Source organism: Talpa europaea (genome assembly GCF_964194135.1).
Source record: "Talpa europaea genome assembly, chromosome: 14".
Lineage (NCBI taxonomy): Eukaryota > Metazoa > Chordata > Mammalia > Eulipotyphla > Talpidae > Talpa > Talpa europaea.
In genome coordinates, this window is record NC_140082.1 from 74,654,369 (window position 1) to 74,674,394 (window position 20,026).

A 20,026-nucleotide genomic window follows, 5' to 3' on the forward strand; every position below is an offset into this window, starting at 1 on the left:
CTTTGTTCTTGATTTTCTGAGTTACCACTTGTACTGCTCTAAGATTCTACTTTAATCTAGATAACATTCTATTGCAACTGAATTTATTTCAAAATTTGATACTGGTTTTGAATCAGACTGTTTTCATTCGGCTTCCTTCACTACCAAAGTTTTTATTTTAATCATGCAGATTGATGATCTTACTGCAAAACTAGAAAATGCATCTTCAAACTATCTACATGTGGATGCAAAAAATCAAGTTCTTCAACAGGAGTTATCATCTATGAAAGCAATGCAAAAGAAATGTGAAAAACTAGAGAGGAACAAAAAGAAGTTGGAACAACAAGTAGTGAACCTCAAAAGTCATATGGAAATGAATATGGTAGAACACTATCAAGTGGAACAGTATAAACGAGAGATTGAAGAAAGAGCAAGGCAGGATATAGTGGAAAAATTAAAAGAAGTTAATCTATTTATACAGGTAATTTGTTGATCTGTGACATGCTTTAATTTCATTTCACTGCATATTACATTTTGGATATGTACACTGTATGCGTTCTCTCTACTTCTGTTATAGCCATTACAGTCATTTCTTTTGTAGATTTCTAGAAGGAAGGTAGCTTTGTTTCTCCCTTTTGGGTATTTCTGTTTCCCAGCATTGGAATCTTGATCTCTCAGCATTATTCTCGTAAGAGAATCATTGTATTATTTTGAGACCAGTTAGTATAAAACAAGAATCTTAGGAAGAAAAGGAAAAAAAGCACCATATTATTATTCTCAAGTTATATTATTCAGTCAAAAAAATTTAAATTGATTGTATTAGTCTTTGAGTTATCTGTTATATGAGAATTAATATAAGAACAATTTAACTACTCTTTATAATTTCTATTTAATTTGGTTGTCATTCATTGATGATAAATATTTTAAACTTAAGCTTTTTATTTATATGTGAAATTATTTTCTAAATCATTGACTCAAAACTTAAGGAAACAAATATAATTATTCAGATTATAATTATTTTTAAAATGTGTTCTTTGATTTGTTTTAGGCACAAGCAGCATCTCAAGAAAACTTAGAACAGTTAAGGGAGAATCATAATGCTTCAATAAGAAGTCAGATGGACCTCAGAATTAAAGATCTGGAATCTGAACTCTCCAAAATGAAAATCTCTCAAGAAGATTCTAATAAAATAGAATTGGAAAAATACAAGCAACTCTACCTAGAAGAATTAAAGGTCAGAAAATCATTAGCAAATCAACTAAACAGGTAAGTCAAAACATAAAATAGTGGAAAATTAATTTAGCTCTTAGGTTTGCCTCCATAGCATAGATTAAATTATAGATTCAAGATTCATGAGATAAGTAGGAAGTGAATACCACATAGTTGACCTGATCTGTTAGCATTTGAGCTAAATATTTTTGAAACTTCATAATTTAGAGAACGATAATGTAAAATTACTTATCAGAATTTCCCTAAAGAGGAATAGTAATGAGTTTATCATGTAGAAGATTATAACTTAAACCAGATGTCCAAATAATAAGAGCATTTTGGCACTTGGTAAATTAACTTTCTTGATTGTGATCTTTGTTGTTATCACTAGAAGATGCCATAAGACAAACTATCCTTTATAATTTTTCTGCTCTATGTAAAGGCATACATGTAAAATAGGGGAAAGTTATCTTAGGCCTGAAGGGTAGTATAATTCACAAAAGCCGTGGGGGGATCTATGGGTTATAGAAAGGGTAGATCTCACCACCTACACCTTGGTAACCATGTTATGAGCTCATAGCCTCTGGAGCTGTTTAGTTCTTTTTCATCATCCACCAACCTATGTATTTCTCCCCTAGAGATTGTTCTAAATTGTGTTCTAAATTTATTCCTCAGTGCCAAATGCTTAATTTCTCTGTGGGGATGAATGAAATGAACAAGAGTGGTGCAAGCAAATGCTTGAAAATATTATTGAGGGATTTTTTTTTTTTATCTCTGAACTGATTTACTAATTATATCTAATGGCATCTTCAAGGAGTTTTCGGGAAGAGAGCAGGTGCTACCTCCCAAGCCATCTCCATCACTCACAGCCCTCCCTATTTTGAGTTATAGGAGTCGTCCTGGAAACATATGTACTTCTTTAGAACAATTTTAAAGCTGTGATTGTAAACAGTAGGTATGCTGCAGCACATGCTGATGGTTAAAACACTGTTGAATGGGAAATTCCATTTACTTTTATGGCACCATTTTTCTTAAAAAATGCAAGTTATTTATGAATCAAAGAACAATGAAATACTAATTGTCTTTTGCAATCTTCACAGGACTAACGAGAGGTTAGCAGAGATCAGTACTAAACTTTTTGCGGAGAAACAGCAGAACAAATCTTTACTCAGCTCTCTTACTGTGAGACCAGGCCTGGATCCACATTGTGTGGGAGATCTTAGTAATAGTTTAGTGTTCAATAAACATCTTAGTCCAAGAGAAAACTTAGTGATTTCTCTTTCTACCTCAAACCAGCGGCCTTCAAGTAACAGCATGGAGACTTTCTTGACCAAGGTTAGTTGTAGTATCTTTTTATCCCTGGCTTTCAGATTTCAATACAATACTCATTTTTAATTTGGTGAAATTCTGAATAATGTATTTGATTTATACACAGTAAGTAAACATCAGTAGTGCTAATAAAGGAGACAGAAATTTTGCAATTTTACGTCACATTTTCAAAAATATCCATCTCTAATCTTATTCAATAAATGTAATTTAACTGACACATTTAAATTTTCCTGAAAAGCTGTATTTAATTAGATTTTAGAAATGAAATAGTTATGTCTAAAAACCAGAGGTATACTTTGAAATGCTTTGACATACTGTCTAATTGATTTCATTTTCACTGTGGTTCAAAGCAATTTAAAAGTTTTCCTATACCTGTGCCATACCCTTCCCATCCCACCCCCTACCCTCCACCCCTGACAAATGTTGATGCTTGTTATTTAAAGGAATCCAAGATTAATCCCTTTCATAAATTAAATAAACCTGCAAATTAATTGCAAAAAAAATTAGTTTGTTTTTGAGTTAAATGTTTTGTCATTTTCTTACGTGAGAGTGCATCCTTAATTGCTGTTATGACATTTTTATCTCAATTGATATAAAATGTCTTTCTGAACAATTGTAGAACATTTTTCAAATAGTTGAATTGAGCAAATACCTGAATGTTTAAAATGAAGTTCATTTATGTTTCTTTATCTGGCAATTCCCTGAATAACTAAGATGACAATGATATGCCATCTTTGAATAGCAACTAGTTTTCATTGTTTTTAAAATATCCATTTCAATCAATGCTTATAGTTTTTATGATGTTTTCCTGATCTTCTTAATGCAGATAAACTTATCCGTAGTATAGGCCTTTGTTTAATGAGTTCTGAACCTTGTATATATTTTTTTTTAATATTTATTTATTTATTTATTTATTTATACGAGCACAGTCAGAGGCACAGGAGGGTGACAGAATTCACCAGAGCCAGAGCGGAGAGTAGAACAGGCAGAATGACGAAGTACACTCCTGAGGGGAGCAGCGGGCAGCAGGAGAGGTCTACGCGCCATGTGGGACCCTCACCCGGCGGCCGGGGATCGTACTGGCGCTGCAGAGGCTGTGGGCAGTTTCGCAACCCAGCACTCAACTGCTGCACCACTGGGGAGGCCCAACCTTATATTTTTTCTTTTTGGTTTCATGTCATAATGAATCATAAAATGGCAAAATTAAGGCTCTTAGACAGCATTGCAACCAAATAGGGTACAATTAATTTAAAGTTGTGATATTGAACTATTGGATAAAGAAAAAAATAATAAATGTCAAATATTCTTTAAGTTGTTGAGTCTGATACAAAATTAAAACATTTTCATTATATTTTCATTATATAAATCCTTTACCTTCTTAGCTAATTCCTCAGTATTTAATTTTTAATTAATCACTATTTTATTTTATTTTTAAACAATATTTCTTCTCCCCATCCCCTCAGGTTGAGTACCCATAGAATTTCCTTCCCAAAGGCACCTGTGCACCATCACCACAGTCCCCTGTGCTCCTCCCTCCCTCCCTCACACCCCTCTCCCTCCTCCTGCAGTATGTCTCTGGTTTATAATTGTCTAGTTTTGCTCTGTTGTGTTTTGTATTATTATTTTTTTTACACTGATGTCTTACCTGATTCCTCTATATTCCCGTTATAAGTGAAACCATCCAATATTTTTCTTTTTCCTTCTGGCTTACTTCACTGAGCATAATTCCTTCTAGCTCCATCCACGTTGCTGCGAATGGCATGAGTTTATCTTTTTTGATTGCTGAATAATATTCCATTGTGTATCGATACCACATCTTCTTGATCCAGTTACCTATTTTGGGGCCTTTGGGTTGTTTCCAGGTTTTACCTATTGTAAATAGTGCTGCAATAAACATAGGTGTACAGGTATTCTTTTGAAACGATGTTTTTGTGTCCTTTGGGTAGATCCCTAGTAGTGGAATTGCTGGGTTGTATGGTAGCTCCATTTTTTTTTTTAATTTTTTTTATCCTTTTTTTCTTTTTTTTTTTTAAGATTTTATTTTATTTATTTATACAAGCACTGGGTACAGTCAGAAGAATGGGAGGGTGAGAGAATTCGCCAGAGCCAGAGCGAGGAGCAGAGCAGAGCAGGCAGTACACTGCTGAGGGGAGCAGCGAGCGTCAGGAGAGGTCTGTGCGCCATGTGGGACCCTTGCTCAGTGGCTGGGGATTGAGCCGGTGCTGCAGAGGCTGCGGGCAGCTTCACAACCCAGCGCTCAACCACTGCGCCACTGGGGAGGCCCGGTAGCTCCATTTTCAGTAGACGGAGGAACCTCCAGACAGCTTTCCACAATGATTGGACCAGTTTGCACTCCTACCATCAATGCAGAAGAGTTCCTTTTTCACCACATCCTCGCCAACATTAGTTGTTTGCTTGTTTTTTTGATATGTGCCATTCTTACTGGTGTAAGGTGGTATCTCAGTGTGGTTTTGATTTGCATTTCCCTGATTATAAGGGATGTTAAACATTTTTTTCATGTCTGTTGGCCATTTGCATTTCCTCATTGAGAAATGTCTTTTGAGTTCTTCTGCCCATTTCTTGACTGGATTGTTTATTTTGTGTTTGTTGAGCCGTGTGAGTTCTTGGTATATCATTGTGATCAGTCCCTTATCAGTTGGATGGAGTGCAAAGATTTTTTCCCAATCAGTGGGGTGTCTCTCTGTTTTGGTTAATGTCTCTTTTGCTGTGTAGAAGATTTCAGTTTGATGTAATCCCAGGTGTTTATCTTTGCCTTCACTATCACTGCTTTGGGTGATGAGTATTTAAAGGAGTTTCTGAGATGTATGTCTTGTAGTGTTTTACCTTATTTTCTTCTAGATATTTTATGGTTTCAGTTCTCATGTCCAGTTCTTTTCTCCATTTTGAGTTGATTTTTTATGCATGGTGAAAGGTGGTGGTCTAGTTTCATTTTTTTTTGCATGTGGTGGTCCAGTTTTCCCAGCACCATTTATTGAGCAAACTGTCCGCGTTCCACTGCATAGTCTGCTCCTTTGTCAAAGATTAGTTGTCCATATAAGTGTGGTTTTATTTCTGGGCTCTCTATTCGGTTCCATTGGTCTATGTGTCTGTTTTTGTTCCAATACCAAACTGTTTTAATTATTATGGCTTTGTAGTATTGCTTGAAGTTTGGAAGTGTGACACCTCCTTTCTCCTTTGTTTTCATCAGTAGGGCTTTGGCTATTCGTGGTTTTTTGTGGTTGCATATGAATTTCATCAGTATTTGTTCTATTTCTTTGAAGAATGTCATTGAGATTTTTATTGGAATAGCATTGAATCTGTATATTGCTTTTGGGAGGATGGCCATTTTAATAATGTTGATTCTTCCAGTCCATGAGCAGGGGATGTCTTTCCATTTCTTTGTGTCGTCTTCAACTTCTTTTAACAGTGTTTTATAATTTTCTTTGTACAGGTCTTTCAGCTCTTTTGTTAGGTGTATTCCCAAGTATTTGATTTTTTTGTTTCAATTATAAAAGGGATGGTTACCTTGATTTCTTCTTCTTCCAATTGATTGATTGTGTATAGGAAGGCTACTGATTTTTGCTTGTTGATTTTGTATCCTGATACTTCACTGAACTGGTTGATTATTTTGAGTAGTTTTTCTGAGGAGTTTTTAGGGTTCTCTATGTATATTATCATATTTTCTGCAAATAGTGATAGTTTGACTTCTTCCTTGCCTATTTGGATTGCTTGTATGTCTTTCTCTTGTCTTATTGCCCTGGCTAGGACCTCCAGTATTATATTGAAGAGCAGTGGTAAGAGAGGACATCCTTGTCTTATCCCTGATCTTAGAGGAAAGGCCTTCAGCTTTTCGCCATTGAGAATAATGTTGGAGTGGGTTTATCGTATATGGCTTTTATCATGTTAAGGTATGTTCCTTCTATCCTGAGAACTTCAAGGGCCTTCATAATAAATGGATGTTGGACTTTGCCGAATGCTTTCTCATCATCTTTTGATATGATCATACAGTTTTTATTTTTCTTTTTGTTGTTGTGTTGTATTACACTGATTTTCGTATGTTGAACCATCCTTATGCCCCTGGGATGAATCCCACTTGATCATGGTGTACTCTCTCTTTGATGCATTGTTAGATTCTGTTGGCAAGGATTTTGTTGAGGATTTTTGCATCAGTGTTGATTAGGGAGATGGGCCTGTAATTTTCTTTTTTTTGTGCTGTCTTTGTTTGGTTTTAGTATTAGTGTAATATTGGCTTTGTAGAACGTATTTGTTAGTATTCCTTCTTTTTCAATTTTTTGAAAGCGTTTGTGTAGGATAGGCACTAATTCACTGTTGAACGTTTGGTAGAATTCATTTGTGAAGCCGTCTGGACCTGGGCTTTTGTTTTTGGGGAGTGCTTTGATTACTGCCTCAATTTCGCTGCTTATAATTGGTTTGTTTAGTTGTTCTATTTCTTTGTCTAATTTTGGATGATTATATCATGCTAGGAATTTGTCCATCTCTTCTAGGTTATTGAATTTGTTTGCATATAAGTGTTCATAGTAATCTCTGATTATTCTTTTGATTTCTGAGTCTTTTGTGATTTCTCCAATATTTAATTTTTTTGATGATTGTAAATAATACTACTACATTGGTAGTTCCTAATGTTTTAATGGTAATATAAAATTCTTTTAAAAAGACTTCTGCCATCTCATATCAATTCTTAATCCAATAAGATTTATCTAGTGATGATGTCACATTATTCATTTCATAATGCTTTTGTCACAAAAATGTTATGAAAGATTGTCTCTAAATATTGGAAAATATGTCTAGGCAAAAAAAAAAAATCTGTCTACACAAAGTTTGTAAAAGCACTGGATATCATGTTTTCTGTATTATCACAGTGGTTTTATGTTCAGGGTCACTATTGTAGACCCTGTCTTAAATAATTATGAGTCTATTTTTTATATATCATAGATTTTGATAAGAAACCCTTATATGTGAATGATTTTAATAACACCCTAGACAGCTTAGGGTCGTTTGTAGTATAGTTCAAGATATCCCCTTATATTTCATGATTCCATAGCTAATAGGATTATGATTAGTCAATGTGTCAAAAATTAACCCTAATTGGGCCTCCCTGGTGGCGCAGCGGTTGAGCGCTGGGTTGCGAAGCTGCCCGCGGCCTCTGCGGCGCCGGTTCCATCCCTGGCTGCTCCCCGGCCACCAGAGGAGGGTCCCACATGGCGCGCAGACCTCTCCTGCCGCCCGCTGCTCCCCTCGGCGGTGTACATCGGTCCTTCTGCCGGCTCTGCTCCCCGCTCTGGCTCTGGTGAATTCTCTCACCCTCCCGCGCTTCTGACTGTACCCAGTGCATGTATAAACAAACAAACAAATAAATAAAACATGCCTCTATAAAAAAAAAAATTAACCCTAATTGCTAGAGGAGACAAAGTTACAATTAAAGGGAGTTATATATTTTTTTTCTTGTTTCTAATTCTAGAAAGTCATGAAAGTGAAGCTATGTTTGAAAGCTGACACTAGCCTATATTTTTCCTTTTTTCAAACACATTTTCTTAAATCTTTGCATTCATAAGCATAAGGAAATGTTTCCGTCTAATCCAGAGAACAAAATAGTTTTTGGGTTTTTTTTGCCAGGACTTTCACATGACATGATGACAGTACTGCTTTATTTTTATATTTAAGACTGTGCTGAAAAAATTAAAAACAGAACAGACCTTAAGATTTTAATATTTTCAGTGTGGAGAATGGAAAGTTCATTTTAAGGGAAAGTCCATTAAAGTAAAAAAAAAGTGAATTTTTTCAAAGGGTAGTTTTTCAAAGAATTGCAAAATAATGCTTTCACTATAAAACTGACTTTTGCTTAGAATTGGTCTGCCATTAAAGAATGTGCAACAGTATATATGCAGTGGGCCAATACTAATTATACTTTCTATCAGATCAATCTAAATAGCATTGTGTAATTATGTCCTGTTTCTAAAATTAATTAAAATTAATAGGAATTTATTTTATTTATAGGATTATTTTTTCTACTTAAGCAACCCACTAGTTTTGTCTCTAGAAATATTATTTAAAACGCACATTTCATAAGCTATATATCATTCCTACAATAATGTCTCTTGATCCTTAATCATTATAAATAATATTGGGCTTATTTCAGATGCAGCAGGAGTTGGAAAAAAATATAACTAGAGAACTAGAAGAAGGTATGTACCCGAAATTTATAAGTTACTTTAGATATCATTGCTTTCTCAAATAAACTGTAAGAACTAAGTCAACCCTTTTCATTGTTTGGATAGTGAATAACTAAATATTTTTTCTTATCCATATTGAATAAAAATGTGAAAGTGTAAAAATTCATTATATGAAATATTCTTAACCCACACTTATGCATCATGTTCTATAGCTTTTAAAATTCTGAAAGTAACAGTTTTGAATTTTTCAGTTTTGAATATCTGACTGTCCTCTTCCTTCACTTTGCCATCCCCTAAAAAGTCGGTCTGCATATAAACTCTTCTCTGGAAGCATGAACTTCATCAGCTTGTGAACTACCAGAGGGTAGTGATATTAAGGCCAAACACTATCACTTGACAAGTGACATTTAAATCACCAGTCATTGACTTTGTCATTGTTTTACATTTGACCCTCAGGAAAATTTTCAAAATCCTTAGCATAGAATAAAATCACAGCTACATCACCTTGGTTCTTGCCAAATTATACAGCCTATCTCTTGCTGCTATTTATACTTTTGCTCTTTAACATCTGACAGAACTAGACCACTTATAACACCACGTATACTAGCTCTTTGCATATGCATCTTCCCTTCATCTGGCATACTCTTTGTATCAGTGAGGTATCACCATCAAAGCCATAATATTGTCATAAAACTGGAATGACTCTTCTGTGTGTTCCAGTAGTGCCCTGTATTGCACCTATCTTGGTATATGGGATTCATGGCAATTGCCTGTTTGTTTCTTTTTCTAGTTGACAGTGTATGTCTGCTGAGGGTGGGATGTGTCATGCCAAGTTACTTAATTACAAAGCCTTTTAGCTAAAGAATATAATTCTTGAATGAGCCCAGAGGGGGAACGGGCATCCAAGGCTGGGGCAGACCAAGTGTGCAGGAAAGTGCACCTCCGACTTGCCATTTTAGAACAAGGACCTTCCTTCAATAAAGACTGCTTGAAACTGGGAGAAGGCTCCCTGCACAGCCAGAGGTGAGCTGAAGGACCCACAAGCCTGGTCCCACCTGGCAGGGAGTTGGAGCCCAGAGGGGGATCCAGTGATTTGGAGCCCAGGGTGCAATCCAGCTGCCCCACCTCCGGGGAAGTCTGTGAGGCTTCAAGACACACCTTTGGAATTAAACAAACACAGAAAGAGGAGATATTCTGTGACAGCAACCATTAATATACTCAAAGTACTACTGCCTCACTGGACTTCTGGCATAACAGTATTTGACTCCATTGGACCGCCAGTATCCGAAATCCCAGAAAGAGCACACCAAAAAGATGCCGGCCAGTACTAGCAACACAGTGTCCCAATGCATAGGACAAATTAGAAAAAAGGCAGCAGGAAAAAGAAAAACTACATGCAGCCTAGCAACTCCTCAGGAAAAAGACACACCACAAAAAGAAAACCACCCACCAGATTGCAATGACAGTGACTTGGAAGAACTACTGAGCCTTCCAGAAAGAGAATTTAAAATTGTTGTGATGAAAAAACTGACAGAAGTCATTCAGGAAAATAACACTCAGAAGAATAAAATTGAGTCCATAAAGAGAGAAATGAAGGAAATGCAGGAGATCAAAGGATTAACGGAAGAGCTAAAAAATGATGGGAAAAGCAGTGATAACAGAATAGATGAAATGGAAGACCAATTAAGCACTCTCGAAGATACAGAAATAAAAAGAACCAAAACAGAAAAGGAAAGAGAAGAGAAAAGGAGAAAAGAGATAAGGAAAGAGAGGTATGAAAAAGACTGAAGAAAGACTTCGGGAACTATCTGGCTCCATGAGGAAAGGAAATATAAGAGTTACAGGAATCAGAGAAGGAGAGGAGAGAGACCTAGGAACAGAGAAAATGTTCAAGGAAATAATTGAAGAGAACTTCCCAAACATGAAGAAGGAAGAAGAACACCAAACTTCCACGACGAAAGGAAAAATACAGCAAGACACAAAACAGTAAAGCTCAAAAGAATCCAAGACAAGGAAAAAATGATGAAGCTGACAAGAGGTAAGAAACAGATAACATACAAAGGAAAACCAATCAGACTGACATCAGACTTCTCTGAAGAAACTCTACAGGCAAGGAGAGAGTGGAGGGACATAGTGAACAGACTCCAAGACAAATGCCAACCAAGAATACTCTATCCTGCAAAGCTTTCCTTCTTCTATGAGGAAGAATAAGGACCTTCCCAAAAGAAACTCTGGAATTTCATTATGACTAAACCCCCACTCCAAAAAATACTACAAGGAGTCCGAAAGCCAGAACCAACAGAGGGGTGAATAACAATGAAACAAAGCCAAAAAAAAGTTATTAAAAGAGTAAATAAATAAAATCAGAGGAAACACAATGGCAAATACAGATGCAACATATCAATATTTAAACGTAAATGGACTAAACTCTTCAATTAAAAGACACAGAGTCGCAGGCTGGATTAAGAAACAAAACCCAAACTTTTGCTGTCTCCAGGAAAAACATTTAACTACAAAAGATAAAAATAGACTCAAAAGTTAAAGGATGGAAAACAATCCTATAAGCAAATGTACCTAAAAAGAAGGCAGGAACAGCTCTACTTATATCAGATAAAACATTTCAAACTCAAAAAAGTAAGAGACCCCAACAGTCACTACATTATGATCAAGGGAACAATTCTTCAAGAAGAAATAACACTCATTAACATATACTCACCAAATGAAGGAGAACCAAAATATATCAGACAACTATTATTATCTCTGAAAACAGACATCAGAGAAAACACATATGTAGTAGGAGACTTCAGCTCACCATTATCAACAATGGATAGGTCAACGAGACAGAAAATAAGTAAGCACAAGAAAGCTCTAAATAAGGATCTAGAGCTCATGTGCAAAACAGACATCTATAGAACACTAAACCCCAAAAAAATCTGATTACACATTTTTCTCAAGCGCACGCAGATCATTCTCCAGGATCAATCACAAACTGGGACACAAGACAAACATCAACAGATACACCAAGATTGAAATCATACGACCATCTTCTCTGACCATGAAGGCATCAAACTAGAAATAAACCATAAAAAAAAAAAGGCAAGGGACTCTCCTACCTCATGGAGATTGAAACCCACACTACTGGAAGGCCACTGGACTAATGAGGAGATCAAAGAAGAAATTAAAAAATACTTTGAGTTGAATGACAAGGAGGACACCAATTTCCTAAACATATGGGACATAGCAAAAGCAGTGATTAGAGGAAACTATATAGCAATAGAGACTCACATCAAGAAACAAGAAAGAACTCAAAGAAACAACCTAATCTCAAAGCTCAAAGAACTAGAAAAAGGACAACAAAAAAACCCAAAACCAATAGAAGAAAAGAAATAATAAAAATCAAAGCAGAAATAAATGAAATCAAAACTAAAAAAAAAAAAAAAAAAAAAAAACAATCCAAAAGATCAATGAAACCAAAAGCTGGTTCTTCAAAAAAATAAATAAAATAGACAAACTCCTCGCCAGGCTCACAAAGGAAAAACAGGAGAAAGCACAAATAAATATGATCACAAATGAAAGATGAGAAATCACAAAGGACAGAGCAGAAATCAAAAGAAAAATCAGAAACTACTTGAACAGTTATATGTAAACATGTTCAACAATCTAGAAGAGATGGACAAATTCCTACAACTCTACAATCACTCAAAGCTATATAAAGAAGAAATAGAACACCTAAACAGACCAATTACAAAGAGCGAAATTGAAATAGTAATCAAAAACCTCCCCAAAAATAGAAGCCCAGGACCTGATGGATTTACAAATGAATTCTACCAAACATTCAGAAACGAATTAGTGCCTATCCTTCACAAACTCTTTCAAAAAATTGAGAGGGCAGGTATAACACCAAACATGTTCTATGAAGCCAACATTACTCTAATACCAAAACCAAACAAAGGACAACACAAAAAAAGAAAACTACAGGCCTATCTCTCTAATGAAGATGGATGCAAAAATCCTCAATAAAATTTTAGCTATCAGAATCCAACAATGTATCCATAAGATAATTCACCATGACCAAGTAGGATTTATTCCAGGGACACAGGGATGGTTCAACATCCGAAAATCAATCAGTGTTATCCAACACATCAGCAAAAAGAAATATAAAAACCATATGATAATATCAATAGATGCTGAGAAAGTTTTCAACAAAGTACAACACCCATTTATGATAAAGGCCCTTGAAATTCTTGGGATACAAGGACCATACCTCAACATCATAAAGGCCATATATGACAACCCATAGCCGGTATCATTCTCAATGGCGAAAAGCTGAAAGCATTTCCATTAAGATCTGGAACAAGACAAGAATGTCCACTCTCACCACTGCTTTTCAGTATAATACTGGAAGTCCTAAGCAGAACAATAAGACAAGAGAAAGACATACAAGGAATCCAAATAGGAAAAGAAGAAGTTAAACTATCACTATTTGCAGATGATATGATAATATACACAGAGAACCCCAAAAACTCCACAGAAAAACTAATTAAACTAATCAGTTTAGTAAAGTGGCAGGATACAAAATCAACACACAAAATCAGTAGCCTTCCTATAGACAAACAATAAATCTGAAGAAGTCAAAAAAAAATAACCATCCCTTTTATTATTGACAAAAAAATCAAATACTTGGGAATAAACCTAACAAAAGAGGTGAAGGACCTATACAAAGAAAACTATAAAACACTGTTAAAAGAAATAGAAGAAGACACAAAGAAATGGAAAGACATCCCTACTCATGGATTCGAAGAAATAGCATTATTAAAAAGGCCATCCTACCAAAAGCAATTTACAAATTCAGTGCTATTCCAATAAAAATTTCAATGACATTCTTCAAAGAAATAAGACAATTTTTGATGAAGTTCATACTGAATTACCAAAAACCCCAAATAGCCAAAGCTCTCCTGAAAAAAAAAGAAGGGAATGGAGGTATCAGACGCCCAGACTTCAAACTTTACTACAAAGCCATAAGCATCAAAACTGCATGGTATCATAACAAGAACAGACACATGGACCAATGGAACCAAATAGAAAATCCAGAAATAAACCCACAGATTTATGGTCAACTAATCTTGGACAAAAGAGCAAAGAATATACACTGGAGCAAAGAAAGTTTGTTCAATAAATGGTGCTGGTAAAACTGGGTCGCTACATGCAAGAGAATGAAGCTTGACCGCTTCCTCACACCATGCACAAAAACCAACTCAAAATGGGTTAAAGAACTAGACATAAGACCTGAAACTATAAAATACATAGAAGGAAATATAGGCGAAACACTACATGATATGCACCTCAAAGACATCTTTACAGACACATCACCCAAAGCAGTGATAGTGAAGGCAAAAGATAAACAGCTGGGACTACATCAAATTAAAGAGCTTCTGCACAGCAAAAGAGACAATAACAAAAACAAAGAGAAACCCCACCGACTGGGAGAACATTTTTGCACACAACACTAATGATAAAGGACTGATCACAAAAATCTGCAAAGAGCTGATGAGACTCAACACAAACAAAGGAAAATAATCCAGTCAAAAATGGGCAGGAGAGCTAAAAAGAAACGTCTCTGAAGAAGAAATGCAAATGGCCAACAGGCATATGAAAAAATGTTCAACATTACTTGTAATCAGGGAAATGCAAATCAAAGCTACCATGAGATACCATCTTACACCAGTGAGAATGGCACATATTAAAAAAACTAGCAACAACAAATGTTGGCGAGGTTGTGGAGAAAAAGGAGCTCTCCTGCATTGCTGGGTGTGCAAACTGGTCTAACCACTATGGAGAGCTGTGTGGAGATTTCTTGACCTACTAAAGGGAGAGCTTCCATATGATCCAGCAATTCCACTCCTAGGTATTTCTCCAAATGACACAGAAACATTAATTCCAAAGGGCACCTGCATCCCTATGTTTATAGCAGCACTATTTACAATAGCTAAGCTTTGGAAACAACCCAAATGCCCAAAAATGGATGACTGGATCAAGAAGATGTGGTACACATACACAATGGAATATTACTCGTAATCAAAAAAGATAAACTCATGTAATTTGCAGCAACAAGGATGGAGCAGGAAGGGATCATGCTCAGCGAAATAAGCCAGAAAGAAAAAAAAAAAAAGCACCGGATGGTCTCATTCATAGCAGGAATTTAGAAAACCTAAATAAGGGACCAGGAAAAAGACTAATCAATACAAAGTAAAAATCAAAATCAACAAGCAACTATAAACCAGAGACACACTACAGGGTCAGGGGGAAGTAGGGGGAAGGGCGGGGAGAGGAAGGACTAGGGTCAAAATAAGGGGGGGTGCAATTGTATGGGGAATATAACCCAAATGAAAATGCATACATTGTGCAAAAATGAAAAATGATGTAAAAATTATATAAAATAAAATACTAAAAAAATATAATTCTTTGGGCTTTTTTTTTTTTCTAGCTGCTGCTGAATTTGAGTCTGTATCCTATAGAGCTTCTCCTCTAGGATCTACTGATGAATCAAATCAAGATTTGCTTTGGAAAACATCACAAGAATATGTACAGATTTTGAAGAAAAATTATATGATCTGAATGCTAAATAATGAAAAATTTTCCCCTGGGCTGTTTACATAACACTGTAATTGTTTCTTACATTTTATTAAAGGAATATTAACATTAAATCAAAAGGAATATTAAAATATTTTTGTGTCATGAGAATGTGTATAGTATTTCTATGTGTGTGTGTCTAGTTCATATTTTATTGATTATTAATTATGTCAGGTCACATAAGTTGAGTTACCTGCACTGGGAGGTTATGAAATGCACTAAGAGGTTAAACAGGTGATGGCAGAAAGTTCAAGAGTTCCTACCTGACCTAATATCTCACCACATGAGGACGTAGGAGGCACCACTGCCACCATCACCCTGGAGATTTTTACATTTCATATTCAAAGAGTAAAAATAGTTCATTGACACTTAACTAGCATCATGTTTAATCCATGACCTATGGAAAAAAACCACATAATTTCACAATCTTAGCACAAAACAAGGTATTTTCCGGCCCTTGAACTGCCTACAGTTAAGTAAGGTCTTCGAGGTTCCTCCCACCACTGCTGTTATTTTTGCATGCTCATCTCTAGAAAGTAAGTCACTTTTCCATTCCTGCATTTAATTTGCTGCAAGGTTTGGAGTATAAGATTAGTCCTGTTTCTAGCTTCAGCAGAGAAGATATAATCCTGATTTCAGTTATTTTTTTTCTTAGTTGACAACTCACTTTTAAGAGTGACATCAAGAATCTGTGTCTACACAGCATTTTGTTTCTTAATGTTTCAGCCTCTCAAAAAAATAAATAAATGCCTGGCATACATCTTTAGTCGATGAATGGGCATCATGCAAGGTATTGCTGAGAAAGAATGCCGCACAGATTAAAAAGTGTAATCTAGATATCTATAGTTGAAGGGGGGAAAAAATCTATGAAAAATCCCCATCTAAAGATCTGATTCTAAAGTGTTGGAAATTCACCTATTTTTTTTTCTCTTTTCGAAGAGGATTAAATGAAATACTGTACAATCAGATCATAGCATTCTACCCAGCGTGTGTTGAGTATGCAGCAAATACTGGCTTTTGTGATTATTTTTTCACCCCACTCAGCACATTTTTTTTTTTCAGTTTGTTTTGTTTTTATTTATTTATACAAGCACTGGGTACAGTCAGAAGCTCGGGAGGGTGAGAGAATTCAGCAGAGCCAGAGGGGAGAGCAGAGCAGGCAGACTGACAAAGTACACTGTTGAGGGGAGCAGTGGGTAGCAGGAGAGGTCTGTGCACCATGTGGGACCCTCGCCTGGTGGCCGGGGATCCAACTGGCGCTGCAGAAGCTGCGGGCAGCTTCGCAACCCAGCGCTAAACTGCTGCGCCACCGGGGAGGCCCTCAGCACATGTGTTTTAATGGACAAGATGCACAGGTAATGCTTAGCCTGTGCTTATGTAATACCTTCTTGGTCTTTATCTCTCCCCTCCTCAACTCATTTTTTCTCTTTTTCCTTTTCACCTTGCTGTGGCCAACTCCACATTTATCCTTCAAGTTCTCTTGTATTTTCATCCTTCCTGTTAATAAGTAGTACAAATTCATTTATACATGCATATTTATGTATATAATTCCCAGTAAATATTAAGTACATTACTAAGCTTAACTAAAAATACCACATCAAGTTAGACTAAGAGGCCCTATCTGCTAGTTTAAGTGCATGTCACTGAAACATGATTACTTGTGGGGATATTAAAGCCCTTTAATATCAGGAATTGACCTGCCCACACTATACAATGCAGAGGAAGGACGGCACCAATCCTTGTTACCATTTTGCATTCATACTAAGAATACTTATCAGGCAGTTCTTGGCATTTTCCTCCAGTCTAGTTTATAAAATGTGGGGATTGGTATGACATCTTGGATCATGCTATTTCTTGATCAATAAGAATTGATCAGTCTTATTTCTGTGATCAATAAGTTCCTTGGAAGAACAGCAACCTTCCTATAACCCTATGCTTTCTGGAAGTCAATCTACACTTTCAAAGACCCAAAAATCAAGTCACTGCTGTTTCCAGTGCTTTGGACCATCTCTCAAAGACATTTGTTGATTATCATGTTAATGCCTGGAAAATGTTTTAGAATCTTTTTCCATGAATACATTACCCCAGCATTCAGAATTATGATCTGCCTGATTAAAAAAAAAAAATCAAGTATAATCATAAAAAATGATTTTTTTCAGGAAACTGGCACTACCTGGTTGAAATAACAAGTCTGATTGTCAAGGAAAAACGTATCTACACATTAGCAATATTCTCAAAGAGAAAGTGACATTTGAGTGTTCAGGAACACGGGGAAATTGTTTAAGGTAGTCTGATTTTGACAATGATTCTTTAATAAAAAAGAAAAATTTTTACTTCATAACCACAAGATGGCATCAATTTCCTATTTTTCAAAGTTTAGCACATTTCTGTTTTTAACTTTTTCAAGATTACAAGGATTAGGCAGGTTTGGTTAGAATCTACCCTTAAGTATGGACTCAAACTATAAAACCACGATCACTGCAGTAAATAGGGATTTGTGAGTAGAAGTCCAGCAAGGTGGCGGCAGAAAGAAGAAGCCAGGCTTGCACCCTCCAATAATTTTTTTTTAAAGATTTATTTTTATTTATTTATACAAGCACTGGGCACAGTCAGAAGCGCGGGAGGGCGAGAGAACTCACCAGAGCCAGAGCGGGGAGCAGAGCAGGCAGAAGGACCGAAGTACACTGCTGAGGGGAGCAGCGGGCGGCAGGAGAGGTCTGCGCGCCATGCAGGACCCTCCTTCGGTGGCTGGGGAGCAGCCGGGGATCAAACTGGCGCCGCAGAGGCTGCGGGCAGCTTCGCAACCCAGCGCCCAACCGCTGCGCCACCGGGGAGGCCCTGCACCCTCCAATAATTACAACTAAACTGCAACAGAAAAAAAGTGGGTATCCCTGAAAGGTCCGTAGGTGATAAATCATGTCCATACATCTTCCCAGGGAAATATCAGGGCTATGACATGGCACAAAGCCAATGTTCCTGACGCGATGATATATTGTACTAAATAAATGCAGTGAAAATGCAGAGTCTAATAACTATCGGCAAAGACTAGACATAAGTATCGAGATCTTCAACTTAGGAGGAGAGGCTCGTGGAGGTAACTGCATGCTTGACCCATTGTTTCTCCAGCATTCTGCTTCTTGGAGCCATTCATTTCCATGGGCGAACTCTAGGGTGGGTGGGTTAACTTCCAGATGGAAAGTCAATCTCTGTATGTTTCTCCCTCTCCCCCGACACCCGGCCCCGCCTCTCTATTCTTTCTGCCTTCTTCTTTCCCTCTCTCTCTTTACCAAGAGATTTGACTGGATCTCCCTTAATTCGCTGTATGCACTTGTGGTGCTGAAGCCTGAAATTAGGGCATTTGACAGAAATCTTAGTACAAAACTCTTTGTACTCAAAGTGGGGCTGCTCATTCATCCTGATGGGTGGTCACATGGTTGTGCTGATGAAGAAAACTTTCTATGTGGTGTTGACTTTATTCTTGACTCTCATTAGCTTTCATCTCACCAGGGGCTGTGCGTGTGCTGGGAGCTCCCAGGAGGTGGCTCGCACTGTGGAGATAGGCATGTCCTGTGTGAGGAAGTGCTTCGTGCCAGGTGCTGAGCGCAACAGCATCTTGCTGAGTTCACTTACATACATCACAGATTTCCTGATTTCTAAAGGTTCTTTCTGAAAGCTCAAACCAGTTGTAATGCCATGATGACTGTACTTTTCTTGGGAAAAACAGGCTCCATGAGCAGCTTTTTTCCCCACTATGTAAACTGAATCAGCTTTAACTTTGAAAGAATCCAGTCTGGTTTATTATAAACTCCAATTGACATTTTCTACCCTATTCTGGGACAGCCAGCTGCATGCATATTCTGGCAGAGCTATGGAAACATGGGCTCTCACTCAGCTCTAACAAGCTATCAGGTAGGAAGCCTGACTTTTAAACATAATTTCTACCTTGTTGATCTTCCTGTGGGGCTTAAGGAAGTGAGAGAGAGAGAGTTCTCCATTCTTGGTGTGACAAGGAGGAGTAATATCTGAAAAGTTAGCATTTATGTTGGCAATCTGAGCATCCATTTCAAATAATTAAAAAATAGGACTGACTTACAAAGACAACTATGAATATTAGAAAAGGAAACACTTTAAAGTACAGGAATATGTAAATTAGAGAAGACATTATCCTAATGTGATTTGAAGTTTCAGTTGAAAACTTGTCAAATTATTGGCACCGGCCCCTCGGGTCCAGGGATCCCCACACACGTGTCCTTCACACCCTGTGGGGAATGGCTCTCAGAGCCACACCCACAGCTTTACTGCTGACTTCGCAAGTGCATGTGTCCTTTGCCACCATGGTCCAGTATTCCTGGTCACATGGTCTTTGTTTCCATTCGTTCTCAGCCTCGCTGGTTCTCACAGGCCCTCTTGCTCTAGCCCTCTGAGTGCCCAGGGCTTCCACGTTATATTAATGTTTCAGCTGATAATTTCAACTGAGAACAACGGCGAGAGAAACCTGGTTACCTAAGGTACTGGACGCTTCCAACAGTCTAAAAAGGAGAAGGTTGAAGATTTACTGTTGCATTCTTTTTTTATTTTCAGGTTTTTTTATTTTAACATTTATCATTTTTTACATTTTTGGACAATATTTGCTTCCCCCCACCCCCTAAGATTGAGTCCCCATAAAATTTCCTTCCCTAAGGCACACA

At 36.9% G+C, this 20,026-nt stretch overlaps 1 protein-coding gene and 1 pseudogene across 2 annotated transcripts in view; one reads left to right on the top strand and one right to left on the bottom strand.

Annotated features, from left to right (window-relative positions):
- The window catches only part of ANKRD26 (ankyrin repeat domain containing 26), a gene marked incomplete at both ends in the record, with an annotated part of 93,859 nt that extends 78,536 nt beyond the window's left edge, over positions 1-15,323 (top strand). The window contains 5 exons of the mRNA XM_084254062.1: positions 170-460; positions 1,028-1,245; positions 2,289-2,523; positions 8,675-8,720; positions 15,193-15,323. Of these exons, the coding sequence (XP_084110188.1) occupies positions 170-460; positions 1,028-1,245; positions 2,289-2,523; positions 8,675-8,720; positions 15,193-15,323 (921 nt within the window). The remainder of the gene's footprint in view (positions 1-169; positions 461-1,027; positions 1,246-2,288; positions 2,524-8,674; positions 8,721-15,192) is intronic.
- Positions 15,324-15,723: 400 nt separating this feature from the next.
- Positions 15,724-20,026, bottom strand: part of LOC311184222 (patched domain-containing protein 3-like) — a 40,936-nt pseudogene continuing 36,633 nt past the window's right edge. The window contains exons 5-6 of the transcript in view: positions 18,626-18,681; positions 15,724-15,735 (exon numbers count right to left, since the gene is read on the bottom strand). The product of the transcript in view is annotated as a patched domain-containing protein 3-like (transcript). The remainder of the gene's footprint in view (positions 15,736-18,625; positions 18,682-20,026) is intronic.